This window comes from Zosterops lateralis (assembly GCF_965231275.1).
Source record: "Zosterops lateralis genome assembly, chromosome: 5".
NCBI classification, from domain to species: domain Eukaryota; kingdom Metazoa; phylum Chordata; class Aves; order Passeriformes; family Zosteropidae; genus Zosterops; species Zosterops lateralis.
In genome coordinates this window covers 26,235,918-26,256,826 of record NC_139766.1, presented here as the reverse complement: position 1 = coordinate 26,256,826, position 20,909 = coordinate 26,235,918, and the positions used below count along the sequence as shown (strand labels likewise).

Below are 20,909 nucleotides of genomic sequence, written 5' to 3'. Positions count from 1 at the left end.
TGAAGTCTCTATCTACAATACATAAGAATTTAAACATTTTAAATTTAAACATTTTATAACTAACTGAAATATACACTTCATCCCTTTACTTCTCTGCAATACAGTTTACTAAAGATAAACCCTAGAGTATTTTCAGTTTCAGGTTGCATGTGTTGCATCTTGGTAAACTACCACACCAGGAAAAAGGCTAAATAAATAAACATACAGAAAACTTATTCCTATTATACTCTGTGAAAATGAGAACTTAATCTGCTTCCACCTAAAATCGGCCATTTTTTTTCACTGATGTATACAAACAGGCAAATCCTTGTTTAGAATATTGCATTTTGTTTACATCAAAATCTGACATTTGTAGAAACTTCATTATTGCACTATGTACAGAGTCAGCATTATAGAACCCTGGAATCGTTTAGGCTGAAAAAGACCTGTAAGAACATCAAGTCCAACCACTAACTCAGCACTGCCCAGTCCACCACCTGTTCCAATGTTTGACAACCCCATTTGGTGAAGAGATTTTTCCCCTAATAGCCAATCTAAACCTCCTCTGGCATATGCTGGGGCTGTTTCCCTTTGTCCTATTAATGCAAAAAAAAAAAAAAAAAAAAAAAGGAAAAAAAAAAGTAAATTTTAAAAAAAATTAGTAAGTGAAACACTTTTCTATAAGACAAGCTGTGATTTTGACTACCACACTTCACTACTATTAGCAAATTTCTGGCAAAACAACTGTTTTTATTAAACAGAGTTCCATACTGCTGACCAGTGCAGGCTCTAACCACAAAAGTCAGTGCTGTGACAGTCACTTGTCATTCCCCTGCCCAGCACTCACTGTACAACAGAACTTTTCCACCATGCTGTTTACCACCATTTTATCTTTTTTACAGTACTAGAGACAATTGTTTTTCCCTTCCATTTAAGGAGATTCTTAGTATTTCTCATGGATGACTGCTTCCTTATGTCAGTTTCTACTTGACACTTTCAGTGAAAACTGACTTTCACAGCTAATACTCAGTGTCTCTTGCAGTAGTTTTCAAAAAGACACTTAGATCAAGCAACTTCTATAGCTGGGTGCTAGCACAGTTATGTTGAAGGTAAAAATTCTGTTTCAGACTGTGGGTTAACTGCAGTGATTTTTATGTTAAGTTTAGCAAATACTATGGATGTCTCCCCTGTCTTGGTGTATCTTCCTTCTGGAACTTTCTAGCTGCCCAAGGAAAGAAACTACTCTCACCATGGTACTACTATTGCTTGAGTTATGGAGGCAAGTAGTGCTGACTTCAGAATGTGTCGCTCACACAAGTGAATTTTCTCATACCAGCTATATTTTGGTAACTTTTTACCACATGCAGACGAATTCTTGCTGTCTCCTCAGCCCAGACTAAGACTTTATTTACTTAGTTCAGTATCTTCCATTACTGATTTCACTTTCACTCATTCACCTTCACTCTCTCATTCAAGAACCTTTATCTCTCAGTTTGGATTCAAAACTATTTTGGAAATACTTCACATGGAAGTCTCCATTTCTGTTCCAAAGACCTTGAGATCAAAATAACAACTGCAAGAAGAAGCAGCACAAATACACAGTGTACAAAATTAATTTTGAAAACTTCAACCTAAGACTACCTGTCAGAGACTCACCTGCGAACAGGCTGTGCAAGTTTGCTACGAGGCACTGGGATGCCCCCTGTGGAAGGGGCACTGGGTCTGGGCAAACCACTCCTCATCCCTGCTGGTCTGGTAAGAGTAGTACTGTTAATACTGCTGGCAGGGCTTGGCAGGCCTGAGCTCTGGGCTGTGAGAGGCCCTGGGGAAGAACTACTGTGCGTCAGCTGTGTGGCTTCTGGAGAGGCAACCGAGCCGGGTCCGTGGCTACTGAACGCCTTCACCGGCTGTCGGAGAGCTAAGGGAGACGGTGCCGCAGGCGAGCGGAATTTACTCGAAGAAGGTACTGGAAAATACAGAAATTATTTTCAGCTTATGTTACAATATTACTAATATTAAAAACTGGAGATTACTTTATGTGATTATACAAACAATATGGAATGTATAATGGAATACAGCCAACCAAGCAGCAATGAGAAACAGGAATTCAGATGTCATCTTTGTCATGTGTTTTTGATATCGTAACTCTAATGCCCTCTTTGCTTACTGCAAATACTCATTTGGATTTGTAAGTAAACCTCATCAGGTATATCAGTTAAGTCAAAAGAAATAGAGAAGAAGGTATTTCTTAAGAAGAAATTTAACTGCTTCAAAAACATGTGAACTTAATTCCCATCCATGAAAGAACATGTTGAAGAATACAATATTCTAGTGTGACACAGGCTTTAAATAAACTCAAAGTGTGTATTAGCCTTCAATGATGAAATTTTGAATGTAGAGGATCTTGGTGTTTCTTTTATGCTGTTCTTTTCAACCAGTGAATTAGAATTCATCTAAAGATCTGGTTACATCCCACATTTTCTGGCAGATGGAAAAAAAAAAAAAAAGATGGGGTAAGCTGTCCTGGTTTCAGCTGGGATAGAGTTAATTTTCTTCCTACTAATTGGTATAATGCTGTAGATTGGATTAAGGATGACATCAGCCAGCCCCTAACACCAAAGAGGTTAAGGTGCTGCTATGAAACTTAAACCAGACAACTCTTAGCAATTTATAGCCTTCCTCTTCTTACCAACATTACCTAAATTATCAGTATAACTAATACCTGTTTAAAACTAATACCTGTTTTCTAGTACTTTGTACTTGAGTTAGTATGCAAGGTTTTGTTATCACGTCCTTTCTGGGATAGGATAATAAGACAGAATATTCAATAGTCCTTTGATAATGCCAAACCTTAAGCAAAATTCTTCAGAAGTATGAAAAATACTTACAAATGATGCATAATTTATCACTAAACAGAATACTTAAATTAACCCATAATCTTAGCAATGGAATGAAATTTCACAGCTTTCCAAACTGATTAGTGTGGGTCAGTAAGAGTCAACAAAGAATGATCAAATCATAACAAAAACGTTTACACTTAGCAAATTTGCATAAACTATTCTTTCCTCTACTAAATAAATGTTTTATACTGAGACCAAAGTGGCATCGTTTTTGACAGATGTTGTACATAAAGAAGCTGGTCCTTAACACTGCTTTTATCATCATTTTCAAGGTAGATCCAGTAAGAACACAAGGAGTGAGAAAGGAGACAAGTGACGCAGGAATGTAGCATCCTAAATGGGGTACAGAGGAACTGGTAATTTTGAGGTTGTATTTTGAAGCCATTTCTTATAGGGGATGTCTAGGAAGATTAATATGTACCTCATTACAGATGTGAATTGGATTTGATTCCCTTCTGGATTACCCAAGAGGGCCTTTCCCCTGACAGCAATATCAAACACAGCATGAAGCTGCTCATGGGAAAAGCTGACAAGAAAAGGTGACAGAGAGGTCAAAAACACATGACAGTTGCTAAGCGGCAGGGAGATTAAGTAAAAAACCTTAAAATAAAAACTGGCAACAAGCCAGAGTATGGATTAAGGAAAGCATTAACAACAGAATGACTGGACAAAAGAAGAGCATCCAAATGCTCCTAGGACTAAGATAGATTATATATGAAGTTTTTAAAATGTGACCTCGCCTGTTAACATTGATGCAATCAAATCTGCAGAATTTCCAAGTGACTCTACAGTGTAAATATTGGGAGCTTTTATCTCTGAACTCATTACAATGCTTGGAACACAAACACAGTACCATGTTAGCAGCTACCAACAGAGCAATGCCAGTGTATAAAAACTGAATACAGCTTTGGGCCTCTTAGGGGCACAACAGGGAAAAGGCTTTTAGGTAGGGAATATAAGCAGCAAAAAGTTGCAACAGAAGAAAGCTTGTCGCATTCCCAGCAGAAGTAAGGATCCAGTAAATCAGTCTTCTCCATCCTCTTTAACCTTCTGCTGACCATATTTTACCATGCTGCAAACTTGAGCTGTCAATTCATAAAACATTTCCTGTCAGCACAGCATTGCAGACATTGCTGAGAGCTGTATTCATTCTTGTACATAAAGGAATGAATTGTCTTTCAAAGCAGTCCACATGATGCAGTCTGGCAAACTGCCTAATAATTGTGTTCTATAGATAAAGAATTTGGTCTCAGAGCAGTTTTGGATATTCATTATAGTCAGGTGGCTTCTCTGTAAGACAGATCACAAAGAGTGAGGTACTGCCTCACATGATAACTGTGTATCCATGTATAGCATTTAGCTGATCCATGTTTAACAAAAACATGTAAACATGTAAGGGTAGTGCTTAATAACTTTACAGAACTCAATCTCCTTATAAAGTAAACTAGAAACAACTACAATTAAAACATCTGGCAACCAAAAAAAAATTTTAAATAAATTAAAAATAAAAAGGCATGGTGCAGTCATGACATTTAGATGTCCTACCCTCTCTGGATTCTGTCCTGGATTGTGGGCAGGGAGCACGAGATCTCCGTGTGGCAAAGTAGGATGCTGTGAAGCTGCAAATTTATTTGGCTTGCACTCCAAGGCCAGCTGCTGCACACCAACTTGAAAACAGATTAAATTCTAATGCAGTTGTTAAATCACAACCATCATGATGAGATGAATCAGCCCAACATGAAAGGACAGATGAAGTATAACTATAGGAATCAATAAACTGATCTGTCATCTCAGTACAGGAAAGATGTGGACCTGTTGGAGCAGGTACAGAGCATGGATGAGCATCTCTCCTATAAAGAAAGGTTGAGAAAGGTGGAGGTCTTCAGCCTGGAGAAGAGAAGGTGCTGGGGAGATGTTACCACAAAGTGGTAAAAAAAAGCCAGTATGTTTGTGTCAAGCTATGTAATGAACAGTATTTTAAGAAGGTAAAATCAATTGTTGCTCAGCTCAGTTCATTTCTCTGAAAGGAAAGTCTTGCTTCATTACTGCTAAATACTTCTATACTCATGAAGATCTTAGATCAGAAGAAGGAAAACCAACACATTAAGGGCTATAAAATAGCGAACAACTGAAAAACACAAAGTAACGGAAAGGATCTTCATTTGAAGTAAGGAATGACAACAGCCATAAACTGGAATATATAACTGGCAGTGCAGTGTGTCCTGTTCTTCTTTCTCTAAGGTTTAATACATTTTTACAAATAATATAAACTCAAAGAAAAGCTAATTTTATGTATATTCCTACAGGTTCTGACTAGGCCAATTGATCTAATAAGTGTTCCAGACATCCAGAGGAAGGCATGGCCAACTGGAAAGAAAGCAAGGACAGCTCTGCAGAGGAATAGCGATGGTGGTCTTATGCAAAGCAGAACATTGTGAGAACTTTATCTGGTATGAAGTATGAAAACTGTTAAGAGACTTCCTCTTAAGACAAGTGAATCTGTTTCACAGTCATCATACTTCACTAAAACTTTCTGCATGGCATGAAGATGACTCTAAGGAGTTGGCATTGTTAAACCCCCAAGAGGAATTCTGACATTCTGTCAGCCCCTCGTGTCTGCAATGACTCTCACAAGGCTTGAAGGATTCCAGCATCTATAAGCTTATGAAATAGTCCCAAGTGTAATATGATCTTTAAAATGAGATCTTCTTGACTGTAACAGACAATAGACCAACTATGCTTAAAACCAGAATCATTGTTTACCTTAACTGTGAAACTGAGGCAGTGTCACATACAAGGCTGCCAGAGCTCATTAAAATCAGACATAACTGTCTAATTGGATTAGAGAGTCAATACTTCATTTTATTAAAAAAAAAAAATTCAAGTTCAGCCATTAGCAAACTGGAATATTATATACAAAAGTCTCTAATTCCTTGAGTCAAAAAACCTTAATTCATCTATGTTGGCTGGTTTTGTGAGGAAAAGAGAAAGCACAAGTAAAAGCAAAGTAAGTTGATAGCCTACATTCATCCTTTCAAGGATAAATTTGTTAGCTTTTGCTCCCAGCATAAAGGATTGTATGAGTATTTTTACAATTTTTGTTTTAAAAACTGTATTTTGCAATTTAAAAAATTCCTATGCAAATATAGCCCCAGTCAATATGTATTTAGGAATCTACTTTTCTAATCCATATTTCCTGATTAATATTAGAAAGTCACCGTTCCTTAGGTTTCTATCTCAAAATTCAATCTCCTATATAACACAGAGTTTATTTTTAATATTTAGACCAAGAAGTTAACTTTCATACAGCAAAGACCAGTTGGTTAATCTCTACAGTAATTGCAAGAGCAAGTTTATTAATCTAGAACATGTGAGATTTAATGCAAGCGAACCATTATCTGAGATTTGCTGGATCTTGATAAGAGGTTGTAAGTTAATTACCTCCTTTTGTAGATGGAGTTTGAAGAAACTGTTTGGTTTTGAAGGCAGCACGAGGCAAATTTTTCTGCCTTTGCAGAGCTGTTGAAAGACAAGAAGTATTATATTTGTCTAAGAAGAAAAGAAAACTAAATTTAATGGGAATTTCAGAATTGTATCCACTTGTGAAGCATCAAGGAACAGTGTGAGCAAAACACTCAAAAAGCTGTTATGACTCTGGAAGTGATGGAGTTTTGTGAATGGTGCTTGCTTTTAATGGCAAAAGTTACAGAGGAGTGTGTCAGAAATTTTGCGGTGCAAAATGCGCAGATTTGGTAAGAGTGAAGCTTCTTGCAGGGCAAAAAGCCCAGTAATGCAAAACAAAAATTAAAACATCAAAGGGAGAACAAGCCACCTAGCAAACATGCTACAGCAATATGAGAGCAAGATTAGATACAAAGATGAAAATTAAACTGTCGTATTTGACCTAGCACGACTAAATTTTTCATTTTAAAAGTATTTAAAAAAAAAAAAAAGCTAACACTATACAAAAGCATTAATCTCCGTCTAATATGATCATCATATAAACAAATTGTATTCTTCAGTTATGGAGACTTAAGCCTTCTTGAGAGATGTCTTTTTTCTCCCCTCTTCAAAAGGTATGCAAGAGGACTTAAGCTTAAAATGAAGATTTAACACTAAGATTTATCAGCTGCCAGCATGTACACAGCATGATGGAAATTGGTTTTTATTACTCCTTTGCTCCCTTGTCCTGCCTTTTGTCTAGTAACATTCAAGGGCTGGTACTGCCTTGAAATGACCTCACTCTCTACTAGTTACCAAGAGAGAAGCCAATGTTCCAAGAGCTGCAGAATCTTGGCATGGAGAGAATTACCTATTGCCAGAAGGAATGCATTGACTCAGCCTAATTCTATTGCAGCACATTTAAGGGGGGGGGGGAGGAGGAAAGAAGTCAATGAAATAAAGCTTTGACTACACAGAGACTTCATAAAATAATAATGTATGAATAAACATCTCTGCTTATCTCAGTGTATGAACTTTTATACCAGCATAAAACTGATTGCACTAGCTTATTTCCATAGTGAGAAGGAAGAAAGATGGGGGAACAGCTGTGCAAAAAAGATCCTGACCCTAAGTAAGGAATAATCTCATCACCAGTTACTGAATATTGCTATAAAGAAGGTGGGGAGGGGAACAAACTGAATCCTACTATTAGTTAATCCTTTTGTTTGATAGCATGTAATGATTACTATCACCTTTCCTATGCTTCAGTCAGTGCAAAATACATAGTATTTTATGAACTATAAGAAATTCATCATGTGTTTTAACATCATGCTGAAATTATGACTAGGCAGTCTGTCCAATTTAGTCTTCATAACTAACTAAAACTGTCATGTTCAACAAACAGCAAAAAGGAATTAGATTGTTCATAAACACAGTAAAATTCTGCCTATGCTTACTACTAATAAAAAACTTATTCTTTCTACCAACTAGAATCTAATGGAAAATAGCCTGTGGCAATATGTAATTCTTACTCAACTGGCACATGATCTTCCTAGAAACCTTTTTTAAAGCATACATATGAACAGCCAATTAAGCACAGTAAGGTCTCTAAATATGAGTGCAATTTCTAGAAATTTACTGAGGCAGACCACTGGCCAGAATGCTTCAGTCCTCAAGTAGTCCAATTTATTATTTTTTACTAAATCACCGTTTTTGTTGTACCACACAAAATGAAGAAAATCTTCTTCCTTCATATTTTGAATTTGTTTTGTCCTAATCCACTCAGATTTCAATATGCTACTGCACATGGCACTTTCTTTCCCCATCATTATTCACACTTCTTGCAAGTCAGAGATGTGGGATGATATGGAAAGGATTTTAAATATGCATTTATCAAATTCCTTCCTTCTCAATGGAGACTCCAGGAAGCAGACACTCAATAGCAGAACATTTCTGTGCACTGAAACACTGAAAAGAGCTTAGGCAGTACAATTTGAGCAATGCTGAGCAAACATGCAGTTTGAGATAAGCACCCAGTGCATGTTTATCCACACCACTTTCTGCTCTTGAAGTGCTCCGTGTGCCGTGACGTTCTCTGTCACAACTGCTGTGTGTGGAACATGTGTAGTTACATTTACTTCTGATCAACTGAACTGGAGTACTTGGTTTCTTCAAATACTCTTCCTCCTTCCACTCTGCACACACCAAGCAGTTGGATTTTGGCAAGTCACTTTATGATAGTTTGAAGAATCTACAGCTTTTCAAGAAGGTTTTGTATTTAGCTCTTCTTAAAAGCATCCATGTGTTCATAGTGCTATTAAGTTCAAACAAATCACACAGAATCCAAAAGCAGGTAGCTCCTACGTGGGAGCTACCCTACAAAATTCTAGAGCTTTGTACAAGCTATGCGGTATAGGACCCAAATACAGAGATTTCCCATCACTAACACTTTAGACAATACCTATTCCTTGGGGAACACACATATTACTGTATCTATCAGTGTTTTAAGGTGAAATATTTACCAGCTTTCATATTAAAAAAAAGTACTTTCTGCAGAATGGCATGGAGAATCAGATGTAAATGAAGATTTAAACTGTTACAACTGCTATTTAATTCAGTCTCTTGAAAAAAAACAGTTTGGATTGTTCACCACATTGCAGCCAAATGTTAAAATACCACTGTTCTCATGTTTACAGTTGCACCTTTAAACACATCTGAACTTCTGAACGTGTCTTCCCTCCCTTCTGTAAGCAAGCAAATACAATTTGGCTACAAAACTCTAAGAGGAATTGTAATTTCAGAAATTTACTGGATTCCTAGCTCATTTTTGAGTGCCAGCAACCATAGCAAGTTCAGTACTGCAGCCACAGCAAATGTGCAAGTAAATTATGAACCGCAGATCTTTGACAAGGAGCAAAGTAGTGACCTGGGGTGGCAAGCCAGCATCCTCGCAAAGGTAAGCTCATGCAAAACTAGCAGGTGTATGAGAAGCTTTGAATCCCAAGACCCAGAAATCATTGCCAAGGGAAAACAAAAATTTGCTGCAATTGAACAGTGCTTTGTGCAAAGTGACAAAATATAAAACCAATAAAACAAAAAGTATACGATAAAAAGGACACAATTCTGGAAATCTTTATACAATGTACAGTTTGGCAGAAAATTTTTTAATCCAGACTAAGCAAAGATACTTACTCATTGACTTCACACACAAACCGTTTTACGATTGTCAATAGCAAGACTCTGACAAACATCTGTAAGAGCAGGGAAACTGTAAAAGCTAGAAATCTGGCCTTTATTAATGATATTTAACTTACATTTAAATGTAAGTTAGTCTAGAGTGGTTCACATTTGGGGAAATAGTCTATCAAAGAAAAGCAAATTTACCTAGTAATTCTTAATGCATCCACAAGTTGAAAAAAAGAAATATAAACACAATCACACCACTTTGGCTCCTGTAATGAAGTAATTGACTAAATATTGAATACTGAGACTTCTCTTGTCTCATCTTTTCAGAAAGTTTAACCATTAATAGACTTTTAATTGTGGGAAATAGCCTTCTAGCTAAGTTGCTCTCTATGCTCTTCTCTTCCCAATTCACTCAATTCTAAAGCACCAAATAAAATCTGTAGATATTTTTACTAAAATATTTTTTCATTCATTTCCTTTCAGTTCATTTTAATGATTCTTCCTATCACTGAAATAGCACAGCTGTAGACCAGCTGTCAACTGCTCTGAGTGCTTTAGACTTTGATAAACCTGCCTAACAGGTAACAGTTGTGCATTTGAACTACACAAATGCCCTTTCAGCTGTAAATCTCACTTTCTGAGTGTCTGCAAAAGGTGGAAGAAGAGGGCCAAGGTGAAAGGATGCTGCAGTAACTGATATGAACAATGGTAAAGTGACACTAACTTCTATCTACTACAGCATCACACACCTGGGGACTGACTGTCCACACAGTCCTTATGTCTGCTGTAAGTCTGTACAAAGACAGAAATCTTGGGAGTCTTTGGCATGGTCTCTATTCCCTATCCTGTATTTAAGTGTAGTTGGTAGCTTTAACACATTGTTTTGAAAGTTTTAAGATAACCAACTAGGTATGCCACTACGCCTTCCCTGTTCTATAGGTAAAATACCCCTAGTTACATTAATAAACAGTATTTTTACATTTCCTGTCAAATATTTAGATTACTGATGAACCTTTATCACAGAATTTTTATAGTTCAAAGCTCTACACATAAAAATATTCATAATGTGTTCTTCCCTTGAAAATGTCACACAAGGTTATTAAATTCAGAAACTTGTTTTAAAAGAAATGGTCAGGAAACATTTAAACAACAGGAACTGGCAATATTGACATTTAAAGAAACACTGAATATTTAATTTTCACTTGCTTTGGCTTCTTTAAGGTCATCATTTTCAAAAGACTTGTGAGAATAGCAGCATTCTCATATCAGCAGTTTACTTTTGGAGAAACTAGGAAAGAAGGAGTCTAGTAATGGGCTAATAGATTTTATGAGACACAGGTTCATCCAAACCCTTTTTAGGAAGTAACTGACACTTAAAGTAAACAAATTTGGCAATTGGATATATAATCCATGTGCCAAAAAAAAAAAAAAAAAAAAAAAAAAAAAAAGAAAGAAGGAAAGAAACTGCAGACATGGGAATGCCCAAATACTGTATTTCCATTCTTTATGTTACTTCTGCATATACTTCTAGGAAACTATGAATGACACCTTAATAAGAAATTGAACTTTTTTGATTATTTTGTGTACCATAAAAACAGATTCACAAAAGTCTGATCAAAAATCAAGATTAGCATCTCCAGTGTGGCATCCAATGTTTTGCTTTGCCCTGAGACTGGAAGACAGCCGAATACCATCACTTAATTCTGAAATTTACACTGAATTAGCACTAAAGATACTTACTGGCTGAGGCTTGAGGTTGAATGCGAGGTATTCCTCCATTTGGCACTTGGAAGTTTGAGTCACTTCTGCTGTTTTTCACAGACTCAGCTTGGATGTTAGATGTCCTGGACAAGTTTGGAAGACTACGCCTTAGTTTTTCTGTATGAAATGATACAAAGATAATACAACGTGTAGTCTGATGCCGGACAAAGGTCAGGTTGCGAACCCATGGATGAACCCCAAATATAAGTGACATAAAATGTTAGCCATATAAAACTACACTGCAATTTAAAAGTGTATTTTGTTGCATTACTTCTTCTCAAAACTATCACATACAAATATTTATGTATCTAAGAAAGTAAAAATGTACATTTTTCACCTATGGTGAAGAAAGTCAAGCATATTGTGTTTTGAAGTTGAAACATACCTGGATTGTGATTCTCTGGGTTTTATTGTACTATTATCAAAGCTGAACAGACAAACCTAATTGGCAGTTTTGCAGAGTTTTCAAATTATTTACCTAGAAAGTTATTTGTAACAAAATGCTTTCCTGAAGAGTACAAACAACATAGATGTTTGAATAAATTTTTGAGACTGCCTTGTCCCGTATCGGTCAATTATACAACAAACAACAGCCACCCACTTGGAAAGGACCTCTTCATATACAGCATTCAAAATTATTGAAACATCCAGTTATGCTTCATCTTTCACATATGACTTGACTTATCTATTCAGCTAATGCTGATACTTCAGGGGCCTTCTAATATTTGTACCACTGTTCACAGAATATGAATGGATGCCATTAAGTACTTCTCAAGTCTAATGACATTCTGTGTCTCTCCAACCCACGCAGAGCTGGGTTGATGACATACTTTGGATAGAAGACTGAAGGTGCCTTGACAGGATGAGTGGCCAACCTGATTCTGCAGAGGAATGCAGGGAAGAAGTAGGTTAACCATGCACAAGCACTAAATGTGAAAACAAAAACTAAGTCTTCATTGGCTGAATATTCCAACAAGTGTACTTTCTTAGCAGTTTGCATTGCTTTGCACTGCACTTGGTACATTGTTGAACCCTGTCAGCCAAATTCCCCTCCAACCATTCTAGACAAAAAAAAAACAACAACAAAAAACAAACCCACAAAAAACCAAACCAAAACAAACAAACAAAAAAACCCTAAACTGAAGAGAAAACCTGAACAACTTTTTTTGGCTGCTGCTGTATCAACTCTGAATATCCAAGCAAGACTCAACTCCACAAAAACCACTGCAAGATAATTCCTTGGAAGTATTTCAGAAACACAAGATCACACACTCTATTTTGATCCCTCTGGTAATGTGGGACACTAGCTTTTGGTACCATTCCTCTCATAGAGTATTTTTATTGCAGCTCATCTAGCATGCATTAAGACTTGTTTTAAGAAATAAATGGGAAAGGAATTCTTGATTAAGTCACAATATAATTGAGTAACTTTTGTGTTGCATATTTTCCTAGATACCTAAAATTTCCCCAAACCACTATTACTAGTAAGGGGAATTCTTAATGTCTAAATGTATGTTCTTTCTAAATTTAAAATCTTACTTGCTGGATAAAAACTACGTTTGTTGAAATGGGAATATGCTTGCAAAATTTCATCCCAGTAAAAGCAGTTTTTCCCAGACTGCTAACATGAAAAAACACATTTGAGAAGAAAAATTGTATCAGAATTATTTTGTTCTATGTTAATATAGTATAATTGCACTGAATTTACTGCTAACTTTATTTATTATACAGCAGTTTTCATAGCTTTGAGATATCTAAGACATCCAACAAATGCATGAGTTATAAACTAATTTTTTAAGACTATGTTCATGACTGAAAAGTTTGAGAGTCCTGTGCAACCCAAAGAAGGCATTCAGCTGCCTCACAGGCTACAGGCATGCATAAATTGCCATGTTACTCTTATCTGACCACAGTTACTTTCCTCCACATTCTGTTGTCATCTGCAAGACCTAACTCTACTAGTAAATGAGTTTCTCTGCTTTATTTTAGTGCATTTGCCTGCCAAATATAGACCTTGGTCACTATGAAACTAATTATACCCATTGACTGGATAACATCTAAAATAAATATAAGCTTATCAACTTATCAGACTGTAAGGGTGCCTCAAGCAGAACTTAAGCTTTGCTTGCTCTGCATTTTCTTCAGCAATTCAGAGATGAAACCATGATGTTACACAGGCACATAGACAAAACTCCTTTACAGAAACTACACAACTACTCATGTAATGAATTTCAAATTTCATGTTATGAATTTCATACCTTCACTTTTGACATTACTAGTTTGCAAGTCTGTAGGATGGCCTTGAAGTGAAAGACGAGGTTGCTGTAAACGGCTGATCATAGGCTGTGGTGACACTCGACTGTACTCTATGCTTCGAGCAGGTGATCGGGAGCGAGGTGAATTTCTTGGAGATTGTTTTGGTGAAGGCCAGGGAGAACTGCGAGGTGATGGTGAGAACCTGCTGACAGCAGGGTGCACTGTGTGATGTGTGCCATCCTCCTCATCTTCTAAGCTCTGTGCATCAAGCTCCTGGTCGCTGAACGTGCCTCGCCGGGTGGAATTGCAGGAGGAGCCAGAACTACGGCGAGAAGCTGAGGCTGCGTACTCTTGCCGCAGGCCTGGCAACAACAAGAACACTGTTTACTTTCTTCCCAGCCCACAACTGGTTTAAACTAGAGACAGTGCACACAGATATCTGCACAGGTCTCAAACTCAAATTTGGCTCACCTTAATTCCTGTTACTGGAGGCATTAAATGAATTCTGATTAATACCAAAAAGTTATCTGCCAGCTAATAATGACTTGAAATAAGTAGGTGAGCTCATTCCTTTTCCTAGTAAAGCAATCATCAGTACAGGTGTGTTGTGTATGTACTTGCTGATCTCCTCTCCCAGGCTGGAACTAGCAACACAGGCTACATCATAATTTTGGTATCAAGTAACATATTTTAAGAATTACAGCAGCCACAGTGAAATATCTCTTGCAATGTATTTAGTAAATCTAAAAAAGCAACACAATAAGCTACTCCTAGAGAAACTGGAGGTGTTAGATCAGTGGTCTCGCAAACCAATCCACTAACATACAGCAAGAAAATTCTGAACAACTAGTATTTTTAAAACAGCATTTATCTTGTCTTTATCTCATACTATTTTAAATTATAATTTAGTGTATATTTGTGTATATTTGTATTTGTTATATATTAGAATAATACATGTATATAACTTTTTAAAAGTACCTATACTGGGCATTTGGTTTGGGTTTGGTTTGTGTGTTTTTCACTGATAAGGATACACAATAAAATAGACTGGAGACCACCTAGTTACACAACCAAAATTATTATCATTTTCTGCAAATTCGGAGGGACAAAAAGACAGTTTTAGCTCAACTAAAGCTATAATGAAAGACAGACATATATATATATATAGGCACTTTTCTTAACTATTCTTTGCCATATTGACTTTACATTTTGGTGATTTAAATTATGGTTTAAGCAGTGATGTGAACAAGACTGGATTACATCAGGAAGGTACCAATCTCCTGAGAGGAGTGGTGGTAGGCAGTAGTCCATTCTAACAATCATCCTTTTAGCAAATACTACACCTTAAAAATTCATACTCTCCAGCATTGTTTTGTTCACTGTTCCTAAAGAAAACTTTTGCACAGCAACTTCCTTTCCTTAGCCTGGAGGCTGAAGTCCTTAACCAGCTTACTTAGGCAAACTACATTTGTACATCTCTAGTAGAATTTTTACCCCTTTCCCATGCTTACTAAACAAGTGCTACTGCAGTTATTCAATTTAAAAAATCATAATTAAAAAAAACAAAACAAAACAAAACAAAAAAAAAACCCTAAAAAAACCAGCTCCACTTTGATTTCAGGGAAAAAAACCCACTTACTTTCTTCCTGCATTCGTGCTAAAATCTGCACATCTGTAACATCATTTAACTTGTAATTAGACCCAATAGAGTCTTCGTCCATCTCCGATGCACTTAACTCACTGTCCAGAGAAGACTGTGGACTTAGTGGAGGATTTCTATCTCCTGAAATTTTAAGATGACCTATGGAAAGAAAATAAAGGAACAGGAACTGTTGTTACTAAAAAAAAAGGCAAGCTGCATTTCCTTTCCTAGTAAAAACCACTAGTTTTAAGAAATTGCTACTGAGACATTAATCTGACAGACCATTTGAAACATTTGATTATTTTATTGCAAACCTAGGCTAAAAATGCCAATAATAAACCAACAGTCTGACTTCAGAGTAGAGATATGCTCCAGGCATCAATTTTTCTCATGCAAAGAAAGTGTCTACAGTGCAAAATAAAAGTAGAAGACATTGCCAGAAGTTAACATTTACACTGATGGCTACAAAATCTCATGGAATGCTTAACTGGAATGCATGCTTCTTCCTTGTATTATATTGTTCACATCTCAGACATATTGATGGATACACTGCATACCAAATGTTTCAATTAGTAAACAATGGGAAAGCTGAAAAGACTTCAGAATTACCAGTCCCTAAGCTTGGAACACCTACTATGGAACTTACACTCCTGTCAATTACCGGATCAGTTCCAGAAGCCACTTTGAACTCCACAGAATGAACTCTGTGTGTTACGCTCTATAACTGCTAATCACATTTATCAGTGATTTTCAGGCACAAACATCCAAAGAAAACATTTTACATGTTTCTCATGCCAGAAAGCATTTTAAAAAGCCCTTCCGAAAAAGCTTAAATACTGTATGATGCATTGAAAATTTCTGGAGTCTTTCTTGCTCTAGGTTTGATGCAAACATGCTCTGAGCACGTTTGTGAAAGGAAGAGGAGGAAGAAAGGAAAAGACCAGACACACAGTGACTTACCTGAGGTACCAGGAGGTATGAGCTGTTTCACTAAAGCAGATTTCACTGGTGTTGAGGAGGGAGAGTTGAAGCCACTGCTGTAGGGGCTACCAGTATTTGGACTGTAGGAGCTCGCGTAACTGACCGCACTGAAAGGACTGCTGTACAAACTCTGTCTCTTGAGAGCTGCAGGAAAGAGGGGAAAAGTGATGAATTACACTGAATCAGTGAAAAACAAATATAATACTATATTATGTCTTCAGTGTGATTTAATTACTAAGCAGTTCAAGTAGAAAACTTCAGTCACCAGGAAGTTTTTCCACTGCATTCTTCACCCCTAGATATAACGTGAAAAGAGTGGGAGAAGAGGGCAAGACAAGATAGTGACAAGTGTTTTCCTTTTAGAAGTCAGACGTAAGATCACTACAGCTGATGTCTTTGAGATGGCCAGTGTAGGTGCTGGGAGGCAGGAATGCAGTAGTAGCTCAGTTATACAAACACATACCCTATACACAACTACATACAAACCAGAGCACACCATGTAGTCACTCTCAGAACTCTCAGACCTGTCTGAATCACACAATACTTCTACAGTAACCCCAAGACTGGCACTACACAACTAAGCAGTATCACCTACAAAATTTCCTTAAGCATATGCTAAAATGAAAAACCATCAAGTAAGGCAAATGCTTCTGTTTAGACTGTGGGTACCATAAACCTACCAGATTAAAGCAAATTGACTATTCCCTACTGTTAACCTTCTGTTCTAATGACTTCGGATTTTTTGACCATAGGCTTCAACCTCATACGCAATATAAGATCTAAATTGGGTACTTTCCTCTGCTATTTATTGTAAATGTTTCAATGTTGAAGGATTTTCAGATTAATTTAAACACTGGTGAACATTAAGATACTGAAATTCCACTGGTTGTCAGGTGTATTATTTGTTTAGTTACTTGACTGTTTTATTCAAAAGTTTACATTCTAAATACAACAGAAAGTGGAATTTCAACTACAGGGGTAGTGAGACCAAAAGGTATTTAGACACTTTTGCTACAAATCAGTTCCTTCACTGCTGGAAGTATATTTATGCAGAAATGTATATAAGAACAAATTAAATTGCAAAATGTTAAGATGAAAAAGCTAGAAATCCCGACTTGATGTTATGTAAATCCAGATTAGATTTAGTTGCAGCTCACCCAGCTGCTGAAAGTAAGCTATTAAAAAATATTGTGTGACATTTGTCTTAGTGAAAAGGGGCTTCAATGAATGCAGTAAAAATAAGGCTATTGATAGCAGTGGACAGAAAAAAAAATGGAATTGACCGAAATTTCCTTACTAAAAATCACTGTTGCTTTGACATTAGAAGCCAAAACAGACTACAGTTGCATGAAATGCTGCTTTCAGCCGCAAAGCCCAGCAAAGCTTCAGCTTCTCCATTTTGCTCTTGGTCACTACATCCTCAGTTGTCCAGTGCAAACACTGGTGGGGCTGTGCTATTATCTGACCTAAAGTACAATTAAGTTAAAAAATATCAGTAGTATTTTAACTGATTGCATGACTGAATCAGTTTTTAAGAGTACCCCCCAAAAATGTTGTCCAACCTAGCCAATGCAGAATGCAGCACAGAAGCAAATGCAGCAGAAATTAAAGCTGACTTTGCAGCAAATTCCTAAAATTGTATCTTGTATAAAGTTCCTTTCTAAACTAGTAACTATTACCAGTGTTTCAGTAGGAGTGAAAAGACAGTTATAGATGAATGGTAAAAGGTTTATATTCCAGCTTTCACTGCAAGTCTTAAACAATATGTGTTAATTTCAGCAATTTGTGAATTCACAAAATTCTAGCAAGTATTCATGAGGAATCTTCAGTTTATTTTGAGTGTCAGAAGGAAAACCTCCATTTTTTTTACGAAGCTCAGTAAACAAAACCAGTAATTACAAGTCACTCTGTTCTGGATGATTATGATGAGGCCTTGATCTCAACTTCTGGCATTCACAAAGTAGTAACCCCAAAGCATCTATTCCAATTGAATCTTTGTTCTCACACACACATACAAAAAATCTACTTTTCATCTCTTGCTGAAAATGTCATTAAAAATCCCTAAAATCTAAGTCTGCACAACAGTTCTTTCTTTTGTATTTATTACACCGACAAGTATTTCAAACTACTAACCACAAATTAGAAAACAATTCTACTACTGTATAGTCTTCAAAACAGGCTCTTTGTATACATCTATAATGATACAAAGTATTTGATCATACACAGATTTTTTTTGGCTGAAACTTAGCTATGTCAGTTTGCTACATGTAAAAAGTTTGCTCTGGTATGCTGTGAGATTTGATACACACAGTAGTTTTCATCCCAGCTAATGTGAACCTTCTTCAGCACATTTTCTCAGGGGAAAAAAAAATCTGGATTCAAAACCATCTTCTGGACCTTCCTAAAGGTTTTCCAACAGGGATTTCTGTAACTCAGGAAGACATTGCTAAATAGAGATACAGTCTTTATTAGGAGTGTCAGACAAAATTAGCAAGACAGATAATCGTTTTAGCATTAAAATGATCCTAATATTAGATTGAACACTAGCTTACAAAAGATTACACATTAGCTTTCAAAACATCAGAACAGAGGGTTGATAATCAACAAGTTTATTTTAATATAAATTTTCTTTTACAACATTCAGAACCAGTATGCAGCATCTAATTCCTTTTAGTTATGATTTTGCCAAGATGCTAATGAATTTCCCTTTTGCTGTAGAAAACAGGAAAATTTGAGTGCAGAATATGCCTAAAGTTCCCTCTAGTCTGAACATACTTCCAACACTGAGCATGACATGCACTGCAATTGTAAACGTGACTGCTGACAAGGCACTGTGCATCAGTAACTGCTAACAGCAGCATGGAGCTGAGAGCTCTTCTTCCCTACTTCACTGTCATGCAATGAAAAATATGATGGAAGAAGAAAATGTGAAATACAAGAGTGCATCTGAGACTGAAAAAGAGGGAAAAGATACTCAGATTAGAAAGACATGACAACAGGAACTAACAATGTAAAAAGAGTCAATGCAAAAGATGCATCAGCAAGGATTCAGGAAAGAAAACAGAAGTGTGAAAAGCCTTATCCATGGAGACTGGAACCAGAATCTATGAACTGAACCAGTAGCTAGTAACAGCTTAAGCGATGGGCCCATGAGGTACAAAATGCAAAATGCAAGTTACACAATATTCTTGAAGTTTGGAATAGGAAATATGTACAAAGTAACAAGTTACAAGAAGTTACTTGTCTTCTCCAGTGGAGCTTCCTGCTACTCTTATTCTGTAAAGGAGGGTGGTTGCTCTAAAAGACAATTTTCTGGTTTTTTGAAAATTCATTTTTACATGCAATCTGCTCCAACCAGTATGTGCTCATCTTTTCTACCATTAGAATTTCCACCAATGAATACAATAGATGAATTGTGCTATTCTTGTAAGTATCCCTGCCAGAACCAGATTTGCAGATCATGGGGAAAACAAAAAAAGAGGTGAAGTTACCTAAACACATCATTTGAATGATAAAACTTTCAAATATGTCCATTTCACAGAGCAGCAAGTTTCCTGCTATTCTGCTTCAGCTATGAATTTTTAAAGATACCCTATGGGTAATAGAATTTGTAGTAGTTCTGGAAGACTTCTACTCAGTTCTGAAAGAAGTTAAACCATAAACAGAATTATGTCAATCAACTGCTATCCATTAATAAATACTCAGTAGTATTCAGATTCTCAAACCTGTATCATTATTCATAAATCCCTGTGATGTGAGTGCTTTTTGTTGTTTTGAATCTCAGTCTTTGCCTGTGTCTAGCCATATGTCATGTTAACTGTTCAGGTAAATTTTTAATAGACATTTGTCCAGACAGCATAAAAAAAGCACAAGAAATAGGGAAAGATTGAGAGTGACATGTACCAAAGGCACTTTCACCACCATGCCCACAATTTTTATAATAATAAAGAATGGATTCAAATTTTATTAAGAAGAGTTTCAGTACAAGCCAGAACAAAGACTGAATTGCTCCAGCAAACAATACAAGGACAGGAATGAAGTTACAGTCAGATAAACTCAGCACAGAGTTTACGTATAACCACAGAAAGGAGGTGGCCATTGGAACCACCCCTCAAACAGTGTGTTCATACACTCTTAGCTCAAGTCCAACCATTCTGCTAATTCCTGAAGATAACAGTTTAACATGTAGCAATAGAAGACTACAAAAAGATGGAGCAGGAGGAGAATAGCTATTAATAGCAAGAAAGTAAGTTGTCTCAGCATAATTAAAAAAAATAGGCTCCAACAAAGAAACAAAATAAAGCAAGAAACCAGATGGACAGAGAATTCTGATCAGACCTTCGGCATTTTGCTGCTGGTTTGACATAAAGAAATCTGGTAACAGAAGGATGGAGAATGCAGACTTTCAATCTCACAGGGTCAAACACTCTCCAGGTTTTGAATATAACCAACTAATTAGTATTAAGGAAGGATCATAAACTCTGGATTTTTTTTTTAATCTGACTGTAACTAGATCTTGAATTACTGGGGATGGGAGGAACTCATTTTGATCTCCCCAAAGTAGTCAAAAACTTAAGCCTCCATTTCTTTAGATGAAATAAAATAGACAATCTAGCAGAAAACCAAGTTCCATGCTAACATACTGACAAGCACCTAACAATTATGATAATAACTTTTGAGTTAAAAACATTGTTTTTTCCTGGAAACATCAGACCAGACTAAGCAGGTATTATAAAACTCTGAAATCATGACTCATAATCTAG

The 20,909-nt window shown here is 36.5% G+C and overlaps 1 protein-coding gene across 3 annotated transcripts in view; it reads right to left on the bottom strand.

Annotated features, from left to right (window-relative positions):
• The window catches only part of SLAIN2 (SLAIN motif family member 2), a 32,528-nt gene that overhangs the window by 1,730 nt on the left and 9,889 nt on the right, over positions 1 to 20,909 (bottom strand). The window contains exons 3-8 of one of the 3 annotated variants that reach the window (XM_083860944.1): positions 16,126 to 16,290; positions 15,163 to 15,324; positions 13,526 to 13,885; positions 11,247 to 11,384; positions 6,321 to 6,428; positions 1,636 to 1,945 (exon numbers count right to left, since the gene is read on the bottom strand). In XM_083860944.1, the coding sequence (XP_083717070.1) occupies positions 1,636 to 1,945; positions 6,321 to 6,428; positions 11,247 to 11,384; positions 13,526 to 13,885; positions 15,163 to 15,324; positions 16,126 to 16,290 (1,243 nt within the window). The remainder of the gene's footprint in view (positions 1 to 1,635; positions 1,946 to 6,320; positions 6,429 to 11,246; positions 11,385 to 13,525; positions 13,886 to 15,162; positions 15,325 to 16,125; positions 16,291 to 20,909) is intronic. The other 2 variants (XM_083860942.1, XM_083860943.1) reach the window with 2 other exon arrangements.